Below are 19,929 nucleotides of genomic sequence, written 5' to 3' on the forward strand. Positions count from 1 at the left end.
CTTCAGGAATAGAACCCAGTGATTCGTCTCTTACATATGGCACCCAGCGCTCCTCCCGAAAAGTGCCCTCCTTAATGCCCAGCACCCCTTTAGCCCAACCCCACCTACCTCCCCTCCAGCAGCCCTCAGTTTATTCTAGCTGTGTGATTTTTGACACTGATGAGAGCTACTAAGGTTTGAATAAAAGACCTACAGACCTCAAGAGGGAAGGAGGAAGATGATATTTGAGAATGAGGTGAGGGAGGGGTGCGATTTGTATGTGAGTGTGCATACATGTGTGCACATCGGATAGTGTTTTAGGTACCAAATTCAGATAAAAGCTTATCCAAAGCCTACTTTTCATGTATGGAGCAAATGCTGTTAGGGGAAGATAGGATAGAGGCTTCAGGTTTCCAGAGAATTGTAAGTTATGACATTCTCTACAGCTGAGAAATTGCCGGGCACATTATACGTTGTTACATAGTGTCATGCCTACAGTACTTCTCGTATTTTTCTCACTGAGGGAGAAGCAGATGCATCTTGTAATGCAGGGCAATCTTGCTCCTGCTCCGGGAGCTGCTTTCTAGGCATTTGCTGAAATTGTGTCAGGAGTAGTAACCAAAGAGAAGTCTTGTTTCACGTGACCAGAATGGAAAGTTGCATAGTAACTCCAGGCAGACCATTTAAGGCTCTGAGTTCATGAGTTTTGTTTTGTTTTGGTTGGTTTGGTCTGCTAAACAACAGATGGGACCAGTTGGAGCCTGATGGCGGCCAGGCCGCCATTTTGTGTCTGTTTTAACACATTGGATTGCTCAAGGTGGCATGCTCTTCCCCTTGTCTCTGCAGGCTGTGATGGCCAGTGATTTCGCCATTTCTCAGTTTAAGCATCTTACCAAGCTCCTCCTTGTCCACGGGCAATGGTGCTATACAAGGCTTTCCAACATGATTCTGTACTTTTTCTACAAGAACGTGGTATGTAGCTCCAGACAATCTGTCCCTTCCCCCTTTGCACTTTCTTATTTTGCTACCATAAGGGATGAGGAGGAAGTGCCCTGAGTTAAGCAGCTTTGCTTGGTGATGTTTGGGGAGCAGCCGGGAGCGCTCCTACCGCCTCACCAGAAATAATCTGGGAATGTGCTGCATTTCAGCTGCTGACAGCAAACTGCTAGGCTTGTCCATCTGCTGGCGTTTTCTATTCCCTATGCTTTTAAATTCAATTAAGTCCTGTCTGATTCATTTAAGACCTAATTTTTGACCTTCCATGAAAAGGTAGTGACAACCAGAATTATGAAATGTTTAATGGTGTCTGTCAGTAGAGAATGAAAAGGTTTGCTTCCATTTTACAGGAGATACCAAAAAATACCTGCTCTCCTAAAATTGATGCCCCAGTTGTATATTGAAGGCACAGATGCCAGGGAAAACCCAGTTTTAATGTGTTAGCCTGTAGCTGGCTAACACTCACAAATGAAGAATTCTCTGGTGAATCTGCAAAATGTATTTCTGGTTGGGAGTTATTTGATGATCAGGGAATGGAATTTTGATTATGTAATTCCTAAAGGGGCAGCATTTGATGAGAAGTCTGAGCTTTTCGTCTTTGACATACCATTTAAATTTCAGTCTCCCCTTTTATAAGATCATGTTGACCTTAGATTGCTTCACTTAAGTTCTTCCAGGTGGAGTGATTATATAAATATGTCATGATTTTTAGACTAAATTTATTCTTAGCCTTCAAAGTCCATAGTCAGTGTGTTAATAATAATATAAATTTACATCACTCTATTGAAATATCATCTTTAGGAAAAAAATAACTTCAGTACGTGATTTTCCAGATATTCCAAATGTGTAATCTGTCACCAGGGAACAAAGACAGAAAGCTGTCTTTCTGCTGTGGAACCCTTGATGCCCATTCCCACTGATAGCCTCCCAATTTATTTCTACTTCTTCTGTATCTAGCAAAACAGTGAATGCTTTATAAACTATGAAGAAAAAGGTCCAGCACCAGAAGCCATTCAAGTAACTTATCTGAGACTGTGGTTCTTGGATCTTAGACAACTTTGGAGATACTGACGAAGACTATAAATTCACTCTCCAAGACACATGTAGCCAAATGAATACATTTTCAGGAACAGAGGATAGTGTATGTCCATAGGCCCTAGACTTAAGGATTGTTGTAAGGGTCGTGGCCCCTATCCTAAAGTATTCTAGTGGGTCTAGATGCCAACAGTAACCTCTCTATGTAGGTAAGGCACTCTACAGGTCATGAGCACTTTTGGAGTTGACCTTCATAGCAAGCTCTGAGGTGGTATCATTCTCATTTTTCAGATGAGGAAACCAAAAATTCAAAGGGTTAGGAAAATGGCCTAATGTGAAAAAAGCAATAAGAAGTGTCAGGCTTGAAGGTGACCCCTAAATCTAAATCCGTGCCCTTTCCTGTGGCCTGCCTTGCTGGAGGGCACAGAGCTTTTGCTATATAGTGGACTTAGTTCGTTTGAGAAAAATATTGGAGGAAACAGTAGGATGTAGGTGTCTAGCCTCTAGGGTGACCACCTGTCCTGATTTTCCTGGGACTGTCCCAGGTTTAGCAGTGAGAGTCCATGTCTTAGGAAACTCCTCAGTCCAAAACCAACTGGGATGGTTGGCCACCCTGCTGGCACCACTAAAAAAATAATTTTAAACCAAGAGAGCAAGAGAATGAATATTTGTCATGTGCATGCTACATACCAGGCACTGGGCTAGGTCTCTTCATGTAGAAGTGATTCCTCATTTTGAAAACCGGCTCTGCTACTTATCAGACAGGTATCTTTGGGTACGTTCCTTAGCCTCTCTATGCCTCAGTTTCCTCATCTGTAAAACAGGATGACAACAATTCTCAAGTTGTTAGGAAGGTTAAGGAAATGATTTGTAAAGCTCTTAGGACAGTGCTAAAACCACACAGTAAGTGGTGTGTGCGTGTTCATGTATGTATGTATGTGTGTATGTGTATGTGTTGTACTTAAATGAAACATTTACCTGAAAGGGACGCCAAGGTAAGTTGTAGCCTTCTAGTGAGAGAACTACACCAAGTGAGAGGCTGAGATTGCATGGCAGAAAATGGCAGCATGTGGCTGGTGTGGTCACGGCACACATCGCTGTTTCTAAGATGCAAATGTCGCTCTTTGTGTCCATAGGCCTATGTGAACCTCCTTTTCTGGTACCAGTTCTTTTGTGGATTTTCAGGAACATCCATGACGGACTACTGGGTTTTGATCTTGTTTAACCTCCTTTTCACTTCTGCTCCTCCTGTCATTTATGGTGTTTTGGAGAAAGATGTGTCTGCAGAGACCCTCATGCAACTGCCCGAACTTTACAAGAGTGGGCAGAAGTCAGAGGTAGGTGCTAAAGCAGAAATGCTTGGACCAGTACACATTCATTGTCAAAGCCAGGGCATTCTCCAGTCAGCCCAGCTCAAATATTGTGGTACATTCAGGACTACTTAAAACAATTTGAATTAGGGAGTACCTGGGTGGCTCAGCCAGTTGGGCATCCAACTCTTGATTTTGGCTCATGTCATGATCTCACAGTTCTTGGGATCAAGCCCCGCATAAGGCTCTCTGCTGACAGCGTGGAGCCTGCTTGGGATTCTCTCTCCCTCTCTCTCTGCCCCTCACCTGATCTTGCATATGCCCGTGTGTGCTCTTTCTCCTTCTCTCTCTCAAAATATATACACACTAAAAAAACCTATTTGGATTATATGGTTGCTTCAAAAGATCTCTACTAACATGGCAGATATTAAGTTACTTGCTTCTGAGGTGAACAGGTAAAACTATGAAAGGCCTTAGGTAATTAAATGAAGAAATCAGGTGTTTAGACCTTATACCTAATAATGTCTAGTGTTTGCTAGACCTCACTGTGCTGTCCCTTGTGCAAACGACTAAACATTCCATTTCATGTATCTTCACAAAACATGTCAAGGGGGAACCTCAAAAATCTCACAGCTACACAAACGGCAGAGCCAGGGTGCGACTGCTTCTTAGCCTGATTCCAAAGCCAAAATCAAATTCTACAGGTTCTACTCTCATGCAAACTAGTGGTGTGATCTGAATGGCTTCCTCTACTTAAAACTATGCCCGCCTCTCCTTAACTGACCTTCATCCTGTCAGTCTATCATGGATCATTTAGATCTGTCTCCTTTCCAGTCTTCTCTCACTGCCTTCATTACCTCCCATCCAGAGTATTGTGGTTGCTGATTAATTGGGCTAGTTGCCTCAAAACTCTTTTCTTTCTTTTTTCTTTTAGAGAGAGAGTACATGTGAGCAGGGGAGAGAGGGAGAGGGAGAGAGAGAGAGGATTTTTTTTTTAATTGTAAAAGTGTTTTTATTTATTTTGAGAGAGCCCACCTGGAGAGGGGAAGAGAGAGAGAGGGAGAGAGAGAATCCCAAGCAGGCTTTGCACTGTCAGCACGGAGCCTGATGTGGGGCTCGATCCCACTACCCTGGGATCATGACCTGAGCTGAAAGCAAGAGTGGGGTGCTCAGCTGACTGAGCCACCCAGGCAGCCTAAAACTCTTTCCTTTCTAATTTCTCTTCTACAAAATTAATAATAAATTAATGTAGCACTTATGAACATTTTTGTAATGCCTCCTATAAGCCAGGCACTGTTCTATGTCCTTAATATACATAAATCCAATCTCAAAATGACCCTACAAGTAAGTGCTATCTTTATCCACACTATAGTTGAGGAAGGTTAGGCACAGGAAGGTGCCCTCAGTAATCCGCCATGCCACAGTGTTCATGGCTGGTGCAGGTGAACTCTGGAACTGGCCCCTGATGTCCACCATTATGCTGTGTGGCAGAAGGTACACTGATGCTAACTTCAGTCCTTGGGTCACCCCCTGCCTCCACAATGCTATTTAATGCCAAGAATCGAAAGTGCACTCACAAGTTCATTATCAGGATCACAGGGACTGAGAAGGGTCAGGAGTCTGTGGACACCTGTAAGTGGGCAAAGCTGAGGGGTCCGTGTAGGCAGATAGTCTGGTCTTGAAAGGAAGGCTCCGTTAATCAAGACTCTTTAAGTTGCAAGTGATAAACCAACTTGAACTGGCTTCATAACAAAGGGAAGTTCATTGGCTCACATAGCTGCAAAACCCGGAGGTAATGATGACAGAACAGTATTACTCTTAAAGCAACTCTAAATGTCCAAGTTAGGGCTCATCGGTCTAACTTGAGTCTCATGCCTTTTCCTGTGTTTATCACAGTGGCCAGTAATATCCTTTTCTCCTTGACCAAGCCTGGGACAGCTCTCATTCCTGAAGACAGAGCTGAATCGCATGGACAGGATTGGAAAGAAGGGGACTGTATACAAGCACTGGACAGACAAACATCAGGCCCACCATAAGAAATCTCTGTGTTGTGCTTCACCCACTCTTCTAAAGACACTGGCCCAAATCAGTTAGAAATAATACTGAGTGTATGTTTAAATTCTGGTTCTGTGCCTTGTAACCTTGATAAACTATTTAACTGGCCTGCACTTCTGTTTCTTTATGGAGATGGTGTGAGGATTAAGTAAGATAAAAAGTTCTATCCACATTAAACTCTCAGTATTGTTATTTTTACCCCCCAGAATTAACCATAAATTTGAGGAAATCTCAAATTTAAAATGTGTTTATTTTGCTCAGTCTATCTTTATTCTGACATGAACTTCCCTTTCCAGGCTGGGGAGTAATTTAATGTCCACAGGCTACCTGCAGTGGCCAACACAGAGAAGTCACACATTCATCTTTCAGGGGAGAAGAAATCCCCATAATCCTTTAATATCCTCCAATCCATTCAGATCAGGGAACTAAATGGGGTTTTCCTAAAGGAATCCAGGCTGACTTAAAGTTCCCAGGATGTAGGAATATATGGTTGATATTAATGAAGGTTCTTATACCCCGTACCTAAATTAAATTCCAGGTCCATTGGGGACAGAGAGGTGAGGGCGGGGGAACATTCAAAAATTTTGTAGCTGGCATTTTAAGAGCTCATTTGTATAGACTGTGATTGGTTCTTACCCTTGGAAGAGTTGAGGTCATTGTTTCCTGTTGTTGAAACCTGTTATCAGTTCTTTGCACACATTGTTCTATTGAGTTGGCCAGTTTTATAATACATGGTAATAGCAGGCAGATTCCCAGCATGTGGCTAGTGATGGAAGGTAATGGATTTCATTGAGTTTACCTTCCAGAAGAGTTACCCTTTCTTTGAACTTGGTCTTCAAGTGAATTCTGTTTTATTCTTGGGCCATTTCCTGTGTTCAGCATCATGAAATATACTCTCCAGGGCTTCAGAATCTTCCCCCAAAAGGAGATGATGTGGAAGGCTGTGGCAGAGGCTTCCCTCCCAAGAAGCAGTCATCTGTTAGCCATCTTTCATCACCCAAACAGCCATCTTTCCTGGCTTTGACTTCATATCCACATTTTCCCTTTTGGTTTCCAAGAGATCCGATGAGTTCATCTCTTTAGCCTCTCATTCATCTTTTACCCTTCTCTACTTCCCATGTCCCCTTACTCACATGACTGCTGTGGAGTAATTGTGCCTTTACCTTATTTGCTCTAGGATTTTTGAGCAACTTCCATTCGTCCAGAAGCATGAAGTTATGTTTTAGTTTATCCCCAAATTGTTCTCTCTTGTCTAGCGGCATTTTGGTTGCCACTTTGGTTCTACTACATTCTCTTCTATCATTTTATTGTGACTCTGCTTAGATTTTATGGACATTTGGATGATGAAAGGCCGGTAGAACATCCCATCATTTTTAAGGAGGAAATAGTAAAGAGGTACAGGGCAAAGCAACAGTAACAGTGTAATAAAAGGAAAAATAAGAGTAGTAAGATTAGAAATATCAAATCCTCATTGCTTTGATTTTCCAGAGGCTGAAGAGATCTTTTTAAGATTTTAAAATTCTATGTGTAGTCTACTGAAAAGTAGAAGAATGCATATGGAAAATTTGTATATTTCTAAAACTTTGTTACTTAGAAGACTTTGGTTGAAATTTCAGCCTTTTCATATTTGGAAGGAAATGAGAATGAAAACATGGGAAGAAAAGAGAAGAGTAGGGAAGGGATATAATACATGTGTTACCACGTTTGTCCATGGCAGACATCAGTGATAAACCATAACACTCTATTCTTCCTCCTGGGGCTGAATGCAGCCTCAGAATCCTTCTGCACACACATTAGCATTCCATCAGAGGTGGCTCTTGTTTGAAAACGTGTTTCAAGGAGAGATTAGTGTCTCTGCTTGAACTTTCTCTTTATTTTTGTTACAAGCTTTTGGTAAGAAGCTGTTTAACATGTGCAAAGCCATATAGGAATAGTTTATTAATCCAGCAAATATTTATTGAGTACTTGATATGTAGCAGGTACTATTTTAATCACTTGAATTAAAACAATCAAAGCCCCACTGTATGTAGTTTGCATTCTATTGAGAGAACCAGAAAATCACTAGGGACGCCAGCACAGTCCTTTCCAATGGTGATGGGAGATTTCTTTTTTGTTGGAGAGAAAGATGTTGGAGAGAAAGAGTATATGTGCACACACCGAAGCGGGAGAGGGCAGAGAGGAAGAGAGAGAGAATCTTAAGCAAGCTCCACACTCAGCACAGAGCCCAGTGCCCGGCATGATCTCATGTCTTTGAGATCATGACCTGAGCCAAAATCAAGAGCTGGATGTTCAACTGCCTGAGCCGCCCAGGTGCCCCAAGGTTGGTCAAATGATATAAGTGACACATGTGGAACAGACTTCCTTTATGGATTTTTTTTTTCACCTGTGAACTTACCCAACTGCCAACCTTATTTGTTCACCACTGTTTACAAATCCCAACCCATTCTGCGTATGAGAGAATGAAGGAATATAGTCTTCTCAGAGAAGCGAAAGTAAGTATTGGCTTCTGTTGTTCTTTGACTTTGCTTTGACCTATTTTAATCTTGATCCCTCCTCAATGTCTGTTTCGTTTTCAGGCATACTTGCCCCTTACCTTCTGGATCACCTTGATGGATGCCTTTTATCAAAGCCTGGTCTGCTTCTTTGTGCCTTACTATGTGAGTCCCTGTTCATTCAAAGTGTGTGTTATTAATGAATCAATGATGCTTCCTTGTTGCCAATATAAGTGTACAGAATAGATATATTAGGGAAGATTGCTCATATAATCAAGTTGATAATTAGCTGACTAAATTATAATGCCCTTCCCCCCACCAGATATGTTAGATAATGGATTAAGTTTAGAGAGAAGTACCTAGTTGACTCCTCTTATGTCTCCTTTTTAGCCCTGTACTGCTTGAGAGTTTTTGTAAATTACCTGAATAAAATTGAGAGTCCAGGCATATAATGAGATGAATCAAAACCAGAAAGGCAAAGTTAGAATATGAAATCTATTATTAGTGAGCATTGGGATGATAGTCGTAGCATTAAATTTAAGTTCTTATTCATAATCTCTCCAAAACTAAAACAAAACAAAACAAAACAACAAAAACAAAAACAAACCCTGTGTTACAGGTGAGGAATAGAAGAAAGGTGACTAAAGAAAGAATGTGTAAAAATGAATTTTAAAATTTGTGCCAGCACCAAGCACAGAGTGGGGTGATGTAATTGCCCACCATACACAGCCCGATCCAGGAGAAAACACTAGTTTGATCATAGATTGGTGTTAACAAAAGCACAGTGTTAAGAAAGAAAAAGGTTATAGTCTCTAAGTTAACACTTTATATTCTTTAGTTATTTGTTTAAATAAAATGACTTGAATTTGCCCAGCTTGAATATCCCGGGTTTACTGCATTTCACGAAGAATGCAGATAAGGCGATCTGAAGTGAAAGCAAAAGAGAACCAGTAGAATTGTGAAATGTCAGAAAATAGTGTCATTCAAAGAATACTTTAAGGACTTGAGGGCATATACATAGGAGAGGAGGGGATATTTACATATAACAGAGATATATACTCAGGATAGCCTCAGAGGTTTGCAGCTCTGTTAAATGGGACATATTTCATATTTTTCTCTACCTCAAAGAGAGAGAAGAGTAAGTAAGAGTCTCCAGGAGGATGAATTATGACTCAGAATAAAGAGGCATTCCAGCTGAAAAGTTCAGAGATTAGGTGGCCTATCTGAGAGTCAGTCTCTCTCTTCTGGAAACGTTCAGGTTTATCCTAAATGACCCGTTATTGAAGAAGGGACTCCATGCACAGTTGAGTGTAGAATAAGGGAATGGTATTCCCGCCCCGGAGTGTGACAGCTCTCCAGCATCACCACCTGTTGTGCTGTTGTAGGCCTACCAGGGCTCAGACATCGACATCTTTGCATTTGGAAACCCCCTGAACACAGCTGCTCTGTTCATCATTATCCTCCACTTGGTGATTGAAAGCAACAGTTTGGTGAGTGGTTTTCCTGCCTTTGAATTAGGCTGAAACTGTGCTTGGGGAAGTGTTCTGTATTAGCAGCGACCCTGCTAAACCTTCATGCCTAGAAGGTACATGTTAACAAGAGTAATGATTCCAAATAAGAAGGGTGATTCATGGCTACTCTTGTTGATTGTTGAGTGCCATTATGTTGAGATTGATGGCCAGCCAGGGAAAGTGGCAGATATCTACCTGGTCCCCTTGGTGGTATCCCTGATGGATGGTTTATGGAGGCATGAGTCAGGCTGGAGAAACAACTGATGGCCGATATTCTTCAAGACAGCCAACATTATTTGATTGTCTTGATGTCTTTCAACTCCTAAGAAGAGGGGCCATGCCATTATCCTGGTATACTGACTTTAATAAGTGATGATTTTATCACAACAAAATTTTTCATGATACAGAAACATATTATCTTCCCTTCAGAATTTTTCCTGTTCACTTAAATCTGGGTCTTTATTATCTTATTTGCTAACTTCATGATAAAGTTAGATCTTTTCATCAAAATGATTGCACTGTAGCTCTCTGCAGCAAAGCTAATGTGTAGGATACAGATAATGAGAGCTTTGTTGTAAACCTTCCTTTGCAGATGAACATTCCACCCAACTCTGAAGAATAAACTGCCTCTGTGATTATTTATGCCAGACCCTCATTTCCATTTGCATTATCTTTGCTATAGTCTAAACCCTATCATCTCTTCCTGGACTATTGATACAGCCTCCTTAGTCTCCCCACCAACCTCTACTTTATTTTTTTATTTTTGAGAAAGAAAGAGAGAGAGAGAGAGACAAAGCATGAGTGGGGGCAAGGGGGGCAGAGAGAGAGGGAGACACAGAATCTATAGCAGGCTCAAGGCTCTGAGCTGTGAGCACAGAGCCCAGCACGGGGCTTGAGCCCACGAACCGTGAAGTCATGACCTGAGCCTAAGCTGGACGCTTAAAGGACTGATCCACCCAGGTGCCCCACCACCAACCTCTACTCATGACTCCTCCAGACATCCTCTGCAAAACAACCAGAATCATCCTTTTGAAACGCAAATCCTATCGTGTTGCTGTCCTTCAGGTAAAACCCTTCAGTGATTTCCCACTGTACTTGGAATAAAATGGAAAAGCCCTACGGTGGCCTACAAGACTTCATGCAGTGATGCCTCTACTTTTCCCTGCAATCACATTTCCACTTATTCATGGGCTGGAACTACATTGTCCCTTTTCAGTGGCTCAGATATAGTGAGCTCCTTACCTTATCAAGTCCTTAGCATTTACCGTATCTTCTAAGGGGAGTATTCTTACTCTTCCCTTGGTTCCCTGCACTTTACCCAGCTCAGATAGTATTTCGGGTCTCACCAAAAATATTCCTTTCCCCAAGAGCCCTTCCCTAACATCCATTGTCTCATGCCATCCTTTTGCTTTTATCCATTGTCCTAAGAATAATTTCCTATTCATCAGTTACATAATTATCTGATTTGTGTTTATCTTCTGCATTAAACTATAATCTCTGTGAGGACAGGATTTATATTTTGTTGACCAATTTATACCAGAATCTAGGACAAGACTGGCCCATAGTACGTGCTTAAAAATATTTGAATGGGTAAACAATAACTAAATGACTAACTAGTGTTTGGAGTGTGTTTACCATCCTCATAGTGAATGCATTTCAAACAGGAAGAGCTGAATGAGGTTATAGTTGAAATGTTACGTGCAGTCATATTATAAAATTATCTGTAATAATTTCTAAGGTAGAGCTGAATACTTTTGCCATCACTTTGCTTACAACCTTCTATAATCAAACTGTACAAGCCTAAAGTGTAGTAAAAGGTTAATATCTGAAAATACCAAGTAGGGAGACTAAAGGGAATTCTACAACTAAAATATTTGCCATTGTTTTAATATCTATTTGATTTCATTTTTAAACAATTTTGTAGGCACTTTTGATTGCTACCCAAGGAATTATAGTAGGTTCTAACATTATTAGCATTTCAAAGGACCTAACGGATCAAGTGTGGCCATTTGGGTTCACTGGTTATGAGCAACAGCAACGAGAGCAAATAGAAAAGATATTAAAAATATACTGAAGAACCATGGTCAAACCAAACCAAACCAAGCCATCCTGAGGAACGAGAGTGGCTCCAGACTTCCAGGAAACAAACTAATGGGCAGGATTGCTGTGCTCTGAATTGGCTCTGGTCATTTTCCTTCTGCGCTTGCCTTGCTGGACTCCAAGTTTAGTCCCTGGTGACAGAATTCTGTGTCCTTAGCTTCAGTCCTAGACTTTGGCTAGAGGAAGGATACTATACCAAGACTGTGCACAATGTCAGGTATCTGCACTAAAAAGGAAGAAAGTGAAAGCCAGGTGCCAAGAAAAACAGCGTTTGCTGTATAAAGGACACATCATTAATTATTTTTTTCTCACGCCAGGGGAGGCTGGAGCTCACAGCCTCAGAGGGTCCCTTGTCTGGAAGAGTCAGCCATTGCGAGGATGTGAAGCCATTTCCCTTCACACCCTGGCTCCCCATCTCATTGTCACCCCCACCCCCACCTCGCTGTCTGTTTTCACCCAGTATCTCTGGACTGTAACCATATCAGTTTATGTAGATGTGTCAACCATCATGTTGCTATCTCACTGGCCAAACACACATCTGAAGGGAAGAAAACTCAGGCAATAGGGTTCAATGGGAAGGAAAGGCATTTAAGAAAGAAAGAACAAAAAACCAAATCATTGTTTTAGAGGCATGACGATCATCAGGAGCTCTGAGCAGTTTGTACATTTTATGCAGAATGAGCAGCCTTTGTGATGCTTGTGAAGATACCTACCTTGGGGAAATACTTTGCAGGATTAAGAGGGAAAAGGAGAGAATTGGATCTCGTTTGAAATTTATAGCCTTCGAAAATATTAACAAAAGCAGTGCTTTCCCCTCAAAAAGCATAACCTTTCCCACCCTGGTATACACTGCGATTTTAGGTGGTGGGTACCCACTGCAGTAAATAACACACAATGTGAAGGTGATTCTCTTTCATATGTCGGATTATGTCAATTTCCCTTTGTAACAAAGATCAGACTCTAGACTCAGCACTTATGATAATAGGTAATGGTGATATTACATTTAAGGTAATCATCTGTTCTTTCTAAATGAAGTTCCTTAAATAGTAAGACAGGTTGAGAGAAATATTAAGAAGGGCACCTGGTGGGGCTCCTGGGTGGCTTAGTCGGTTGAGCGTCCGACTTTCGCTTAGGTCATGATCTCGCAGTTCGTGGGTTCGAGCCCCGCGTCGGGCTCTGTGCTGACTGCCAGCTCAGAGCCTGGAGCCTATTTCGGAGTCTGTGTCTCCCTCTCTCTGACCCTCCCCTGCTCACGCTATCTCTCTCTCTCTCCTAGAAATAAATAAAAATAAAAAAAATTTAAAAAAAAAAGAAGGGCACCTGGATGGTTCAGTGGGTTAAGCATCTGACTCCGGCTCAGTTCATGAGTTTGAGTCCCGCGTCGGCTCTGTGCTGACGATGCAGAGCCTGCTTGGGATTCTCTGTCTCCCTTTCTCTCTGCTCTTCCCCTACTTTCACTCTCTCAAAATAAATAAATAAACTTTAAAACAACAATATTAAGAAAAATTCCAAACTATCCATAGATACAAAGGTGGCTAGGTTACCATGGGAAGAAAAAGATTTGTTTCTTGTTCATGTAAAGTCAACTAAGGTTCCAGGTAGCTCAGGGGTACTTGTACTCTGAGCAGGGGGCTGAGTGCCCTGGCTGTGTCTTGTAGCTTTACCATCTGGAATTATCCCCCAAGTGGGGGAACTTCTTGGTCAACATGGAAGGAAAGGAGACAGCATGGAAAATTGCCCACCAGCTCTTCCCATACCTCTAACCTGAACATTTTGCATATCTCTCCCATTCACATTTCATTGGTCAAAGCAGGATATATGGCCATACTTAATCTCAAAGGGACAAGGAAATGCAGTCCTTCCAAATGCTTACAATGGAAAGAAATTGGAATATTGGTGAGGGATGTCTACGAGCCATGTGAATGGGTAAAGTTTGAGGATTGAAGTATAACTTAATGAAGAAAAAGACCAATTAGTGACTGTATTAAAAGAGAGAAAGAGAGAGAGAGAGAAAGAGAAAGAGAAAGAAAAAGAGAGAGAGACAGAAAGAAAGAAAGAAAGAAAGAAAGAAAGAGAGAGAGAAAGAGAAAAAAAGAAAGAGAGAGAAAGAAAGAGAGAGAGAAAGAAAAAGAAAGAAAGAAGGAAGGAAGGAAGGAAGGAAGGAAGGAAGGAAGAAGGAAGAGAAAAGGAAGGAAGGAAGAAGGAAAAGAAAAGGAAGGAAGGAAGGAAGGAAAGGAAGAAAAAAAGAAAAGAAAGAAAGAAAGAAAGAAAGAAAGAAAGAAAGAAAGAAAGAAAGACAGACAGACAGACAGACACACCTTATGGTGCATGGACAATACGGACAATACAAAATAAAATAGTCATCAGAATCAACCTGTTGGCATTTAACTTTGTCTTACAGAAATTAAACAGTGATATGAACTGGTCACAAAAGATGCTCTTGTCTCTGGTATTTTGTGTTTTGTTCACTAAGGTTTGTGACACTATTCATTCATTGCTTAGACATGTTGTCCCTTCAACAGAGCAGAGTGCATCGGGGCACGAAACCCTATCAGTGACAGGGAAACCCTATCATTTCCCCTGCTTTTCTTGTCTTGCAGACCTGGGTCCACATGCTGGTCATCGTTGGTAGCATCTTGTCTTATTTTTTCTTTGCCTTGGCGTTTGGAGCCATGTGTGTGACTTGCAACCCACCATCCAACCCCTACTGGATTATGCAGGAGCACATGCTGGATCCAGTGTTCTACTTGGTTTGTGTCCTCACAACCTGTGTCGCCCTTCTGCCCAGGTATGGTGTCCTGTCGTCAAGAGAGTAAATAAAGTCATAGACTTAGAATTCTTCAGGCAACTGCAAGAATGGATGGCTGACTGTCCTGTCTACTAGTGGACAAGCCAGCCCATGTGCTGGTGTAAAACACTGGTGTATTAGCTCTTTTACCAGAGAACAAATGTGGTTTAAGCGAACTGGAAAGGATAGGTCTCTCTCATGGAAAATTCTGATGTGGTTGGCATTCCCCAAAGATGGGGCAGCTTCACCCACAAGGTTACATGAAGATCCTTTCCTCTGTCCCTTTGTTCTGCCGTCTCCTACTGGTGTTGCCCTTATCTGCGTGATTGGAGATGACTCACCATCAGCACATCCACGTCCCTGCCTCCAGGAGGGAGAGAGAAAATGGAGTGCAAGCAGCTTTCTCCTTCTCTTCCTTTTCCTCCTCCTCCTCCTCCTTCCTTCTTCTTTCTTCTCTTCTTCTCCTTCTCCCCCCTCCTCCTCTTCCTCCTTCTCCTTCTCCCCCTTCTTCTCCTTCTTCTTCATGCAGAAGTGACCCTGAAGCTGCTCATATCACATTAACTAGAACTTACGTACATGGACTCTGAGTGGCTAAAATGAGTGTTTCTAAAAGGAAACAGGAGAGCCTGCATCCTGAGGGACAAGTATCTGTCTCTGTACAACCTATAACCACTGAAAACTTACCTCCTTTATCTGAGTTCAGTTACCTTTCCCATTTTAGTTTAATTTGCATTTCTAATATTGTATGGGATGGAAATCGCTAAGGAGTATACATGGGTTTTTAATCTATAGCTCTTTATCTTTTTTTTTTTTTTAAATAAAATTGATCTGTTTAGCTGGAAACGCTTTGCCAAAGAGTTGTTCTACCTTCGTAAACATGGTGTGAGAGTCACGTGGTGATTTCAGACTATTCCTTAAGAGAGCCAGCAAACTGGCTCAAAGGCCAAATCTGGCCCGCTGCCTGTTTTTAAAAGTAAATAAAATTTTATTGGAACATAAGACATATTTATGTGTTGTCTATGGCTGATTTTGCACTACAACAGTCGAGGTGAATAGTTCTAACAGAGACTGTCTGGCTTGGAAAGCCTGAAATATTACTATCTCGCCCGCTGGGAGAAAGTTTGCCACCCCCAGTTTGTAACACCAGCATAAGAGCATGGGCATAAGCTCTTTGCTACTGATGGGCATTCCTTCTAGAAAAGTGTAGGAAAGACCCACTGGAGTCCTTCTGTGGTGTTTATAGTTGTGTATATATCACTATATACACACTATATACAACTATAGTTGTATATATATCACTGCTAAACCGAGATACCTCTATACTACTCACTGTTATTATAAGCTTTCAGCTTAAAAACTAACAAGATGGACTTGTAGGATTTATGAAGACACAATTCTTACAAAGTCCTAGTCTGAAAAGAAAAATCCATCCAGACCCCTAAGAGTACAACTCTATCTAACATGGTTGTGGTAGGCTGAGAAAAATGACCCCCTAAAATATACCCATGCCCTAATCCCTGAAACCTGTGAATGTTATGTTCTTTGCTCACATGCAGATGTGGTTAAGGATCCTGAGATGGGGAGATTATCCTGTATTATCTGGGTGGGCCCTAAATTGCAATCATAAGTGTCCTTATGAGAGAGAGGCAGAGGGCGATTTGACACAAGCAGATAGGAGAAAGCACTTCAGCCACAGTGCGAGAGATACCTTGGCCACAAGGCTAAGGAATGCCAGCACTTAGCAGAAGCTGGAAGAGATAAGGACTGCATTTCCCCCTAGAGCCTCTAGACGGCGCATGGCCTTTCCAACCCCTAGATACTGGTTCAGTGAACCGATGTCAGAATTCTTGGCCTTCAGGAAGTACTTGGGTGGTTCAATAGGTTAAGCATCTGACTTTTGATTTTTGGCTCAGGTCAGGATCTCATGGTTCATGAGTTCAAGCCCTGAGTCAGGTGCGGTGCTGACAGCGCGAAGCCTCCTTGGGATTCTCTCTCCCTCTCTCTCTCTGCCCTTCCCAGCTCTCTCTCTCTCAAAATAAATAAACTTAATAGTAATAAAAAAAAAAATAGAACTCTTGGCCTTCAGAACTGTGAGAATTTGAGAATAAAGTTTGGTTGTTCTAATCATCAAGTTTAAAGTAATTGGTACAATGGCCCTATTAATAACTAATAGACTTTGATATGGGGAAAATGGGTGCTGCTGTCACAAATACCTAAACATGTGAAGGTGGCTTGGAAACTGGATAATGGGCAGAGACTGGAAGAAGTTAGAGGCACATGATAGCAAATGCTAGACTTCTTTAAACAGACATTTAAACAGAGACATTAAGGTTCCTGTTGGTGGGGATTCAGAAGCAAGTGAGAAGCACGGGTTGGGAAAACCATCTCATCTTAGAAAATACATAGACAGCCTCAAACCAAATGTGGCTATAATTGTGGAGAACAGTTAGACAGAAATGAGGAACATGCTATTGGAAATTTGAGGAAAGGGGATCTTTGCAATATAGTGGCAGAAAACGTAGCCAGTGTGTATTCTGTTATGTGGAAAGCAGAATTTATAAACTACGAACTTGGATGTTTAGGGTTGAAGATTTGGCCTGGTTTCTGCTTGCCGCTTAGAGTAAAATGTGAGAGAAGAGATTGAGAGAAGGCCTGTTAAACCCAGAGAAGCCAGATTTAGGAAAATTCTCAACCTATCCGGATTTTAAAAGTTGTTAAAATTAAGAGATTGGCTTTGGGCACAGTGCTCTAGAGAAAAGGCCAACAGTGTGGCCAGACAGCCTTTCATTAGCACTGAAGAGAGTAGGTCTGTGACTTATGGGTCCCTTCAACCGTCTCCACAGCCACCAGGAAGAGATGGGATCATATAGGAAAGATCTGTGGAGGACCCTCACCTAATGGCATAAATCCACGTGACATATATTGGATACCCACAGGGTTTCTGAGAATGCCGTACCAGCATAAACCCTGACAGCTTGGACTGAAAGGGACAAGTTTGTAGTAATGTGTCACAGTACTCACAGGGAACTAAGAGCCAGCATTTTGTGAATGTTTACTATGTGCCAGCACTCTGTCTGCTTTACACGTATCAGCTTATCTAATCTAACATGAAGCCTATGATCTAGCACTATTGGCACCTCTACTTCTAAGATTTTCTTTTTTATGTATTTGACAAGCACTCTCAGGGCACTCACTGTTTTCCAAGTGCTTTCCAAATATTAACGTACTATTGTTATTGCGTCCGTTTTATAGTTTGCTTATCTTTCCCTTTTACCTCAGGAAGGCAAATGGCCACCAGACCCTTTTACTTTTTCTAATTGGGGGGTATTTTTTGTGTCCCATGCTGCATTTGAGGTGACTGTAACTCTGTGGTGCTTTTTGTAACCTAGGTTCGTATATCGAGTTCTTCAGGGATCCCTGTTTCCATCTCCAGTTCTAAGGGCTAAGCACTTTGACAGACTGACTCCAGAGGAGAGGACTAAAGCTCTCAAGAAGTGGGGAGAGGCTGGAAAGACGGGCCAGGTGACACCTACGTACGCTGACCACTCAGACGCTGCGTCAGAGAAAAGAGCTACGTCTGGCCCCGATGCTGTCTTTGCAATGATGTCAGCGCCTTCTCATCCTGTTGAGCAGGATGACTTATCTGTACACGAAACTGCTTTGGACTCAGACTGCTGTGAAGCCAAGGACTCAGGGATGGCTGGGCCCCCAAAGGGTTAAAAAAAAAAAAAAAAGTAGGGTGCCCTACTTGGAGTGCAAATATTCCTTCAGATTTGGAAGAGGGACTTTGAAGAGGCAGCTCTATCAAGAATGAGGTCGATTTTTCCCTAAGGGACATGAGCATTCCTTCCACTGTGCTTGGAAGAGCCAGTGTGCAGACCCTTTATTGTATGTTTGTAGATACATTTGTAAAAGAGGTTGGAGTGTGACCTGAACAGGGTTTAGGGAGGTGAAATATTTAATTCAGAATCAAATGCTTTTATGAAACTTTTTGGATTTTGTAAAAGCTCTTTTATTGTCTTCGAAGTGCAGACATTCTTAAAGGATTCCTTTGAGATGTTTTTATTTAACTGGGAGAACTCCGGTTCCAGGGAAATGTTTTCAGTGAGCAGACTCCAATCTGAATTTTTAAATGAAGAAAAAAAAGCGGTTTTTTAGATCAGTTCGAACTCCAAAGAGAAGAAAATGTTATAAATGGTCCATTTCCAGAGAAAAAATTCAAAGAGCCTTTTAAATGACAATGTACCTAAACAAGGGTAATAACTGTACTATTTAAATGTAGCCAGTGACTATTAATAGCCTCTTTCATGCAGGAAGATGCCTTTGGTTGTCTGACTGCAGATGCCAGGCATACCTCTCTGCTCACGGCAGTGCTCTCCAGCGGAGTGTTCACTGGGAAAGGGCAGAGGGACGCCAGGGTTCTGTAGGGATGTGTTCCTCTCTCAGCTTTCGCTCAAAAGAAGACTTTTTATGAGGTCTGCCTCTATGCGGCCGTTGTCAGTTGGGAAACGCAGTCCACACGTATGGCAGACAGAGTGAGCTGCGTGTCTACCCATTTGGCAATCTCTTGTATTCTAAAACTTACAATCAAAAGCCTGAGAAAAATGAGACAATCAATTTCAAAACAGTCTTTAAGAGACCATTTGAGGGTTCGTGGTCTTTACAGAATCCTACAACTTCTCCCATGTTGTAGCTTTTAAAAATGAGGTGTTATGAATTGGGTCTGATACAGGTGGTTCTCAGAAGGATTCCATGAGGCTCTTAGAAAACTTTTTTTTTTTAAATACATTTTAGGACAGGAATGTTGATAGCAAGTTACTTGCTGTCACAAATCATGTATGCTGGCTTTAGTTGGAACAAAGACTAGTTTACAAAGTAAGCCCAGTTATTATAATATCATCTAGTCTCATTGAACTCTTTTTAAAATTCGATATCTATTCATCTGAAAATTGTCAGCCACTAGTCACCCAGAATCTCCTTCCTGAAATCTCCATGCTAATGTTCTCTGTCTGTATCAAGGTCTTAGGACTATTAATCTGTTATTCTCAGGGCTTAATTTTTCCCTGATACCTACTTTCCTGGTCTGACTTTCTTTCCTTCCTTCCTTCCTTCCTTCCTTCCTTCCTTCTCCCTCCCTCCCTCCCTCCCTTCCTTCCTTTCTTCCTTTCTTTCCTTCTTTCTTGTTACTTTCTGATACTACTGCAAATACTCTTATATAGACTGATTTCCAGAACTTTCAAAATCCCACATGGCTATTGGAAGTTGCTTTCTACTTTCTTAATGATGTTTTAAAATAAACTGTTTAATAAATAATGTGTATGAAAAACTGTCATCACTCCTATGGATACCACTGACCCCAGTAGTAATTGCTGCCAGAGCTTAAAAGGAAACTCTTAAAGCACAGCTTTTACCAGAACATTGTAATGGCCTTTTCTTACATGGAAAAATCAGTAGTGTCATATCATCCATTATCCTCCCAGCAGCTGGCATTCATTCTCTGAATATCGATAAAGGGTTAGAATGTAAAGATAAAATGAATAAACCAAGAAGACTAAGAAAAAAAGTCAGGTTTCCAGATGTCAAGTATCTGTACATAAGAGTAGAAGAAACTCGAGTATTCGTGTTATGAGTCCGCAGTCTCCTACCCACAATTGTAAAATCCC

At 41.6% G+C, this 19,929-nt stretch overlaps 2 protein-coding genes across 2 annotated transcripts in view; one reads left to right on the forward strand and one right to left on the reverse strand.

Annotated features, from left to right (window-relative positions):
• The window catches only part of ATP10D (ATPase phospholipid transporting 10D (putative)), a 106,055-nt gene extending 86,457 nt beyond the window's left edge, over window positions 1–19,598 (forward strand). The window contains exons 18-23 of the mRNA XM_039241109.1: window positions 826–951; window positions 3,147–3,347; window positions 7,952–8,032; window positions 9,253–9,357; window positions 14,079–14,266; window positions 17,656–19,598. Coding sequence (XP_039097040.1) covers window positions 826–951; window positions 3,147–3,347; window positions 7,952–8,032; window positions 9,253–9,357; window positions 14,079–14,266; window positions 17,656–17,986 — 1,032 coding nt within the window. The 3' untranslated portion in view covers window positions 17,987–19,598. The remainder of the gene's footprint in view (window positions 1–825; window positions 952–3,146; window positions 3,348–7,951; window positions 8,033–9,252; window positions 9,358–14,078; window positions 14,267–17,655) is intronic.
• CORIN (corin, serine peptidase) overlaps window positions 18,263–19,929 on the reverse strand; it is a 247,819-nt gene continuing 246,152 nt past the window's right edge. The window contains exon 22 of the mRNA XM_039241111.1: window positions 18,263–18,386. Coding sequence (XP_039097042.1) covers window positions 18,333–18,386 — 54 coding nt within the window. The 3' untranslated portion in view covers window positions 18,263–18,332. The remainder of the gene's footprint in view (window positions 18,387–19,929) is intronic.

The sequence above is a fragment of the Hyaena hyaena genome, unplaced genomic scaffold, assembly GCF_003009895.1.
Source record: "Hyaena hyaena isolate Hyena2069 unplaced genomic scaffold, ASM300989v1 scaffold_187, whole genome shotgun sequence".
Lineage (NCBI taxonomy): Eukaryota > Metazoa > Chordata > Mammalia > Carnivora > Hyaenidae > Hyaena > Hyaena hyaena.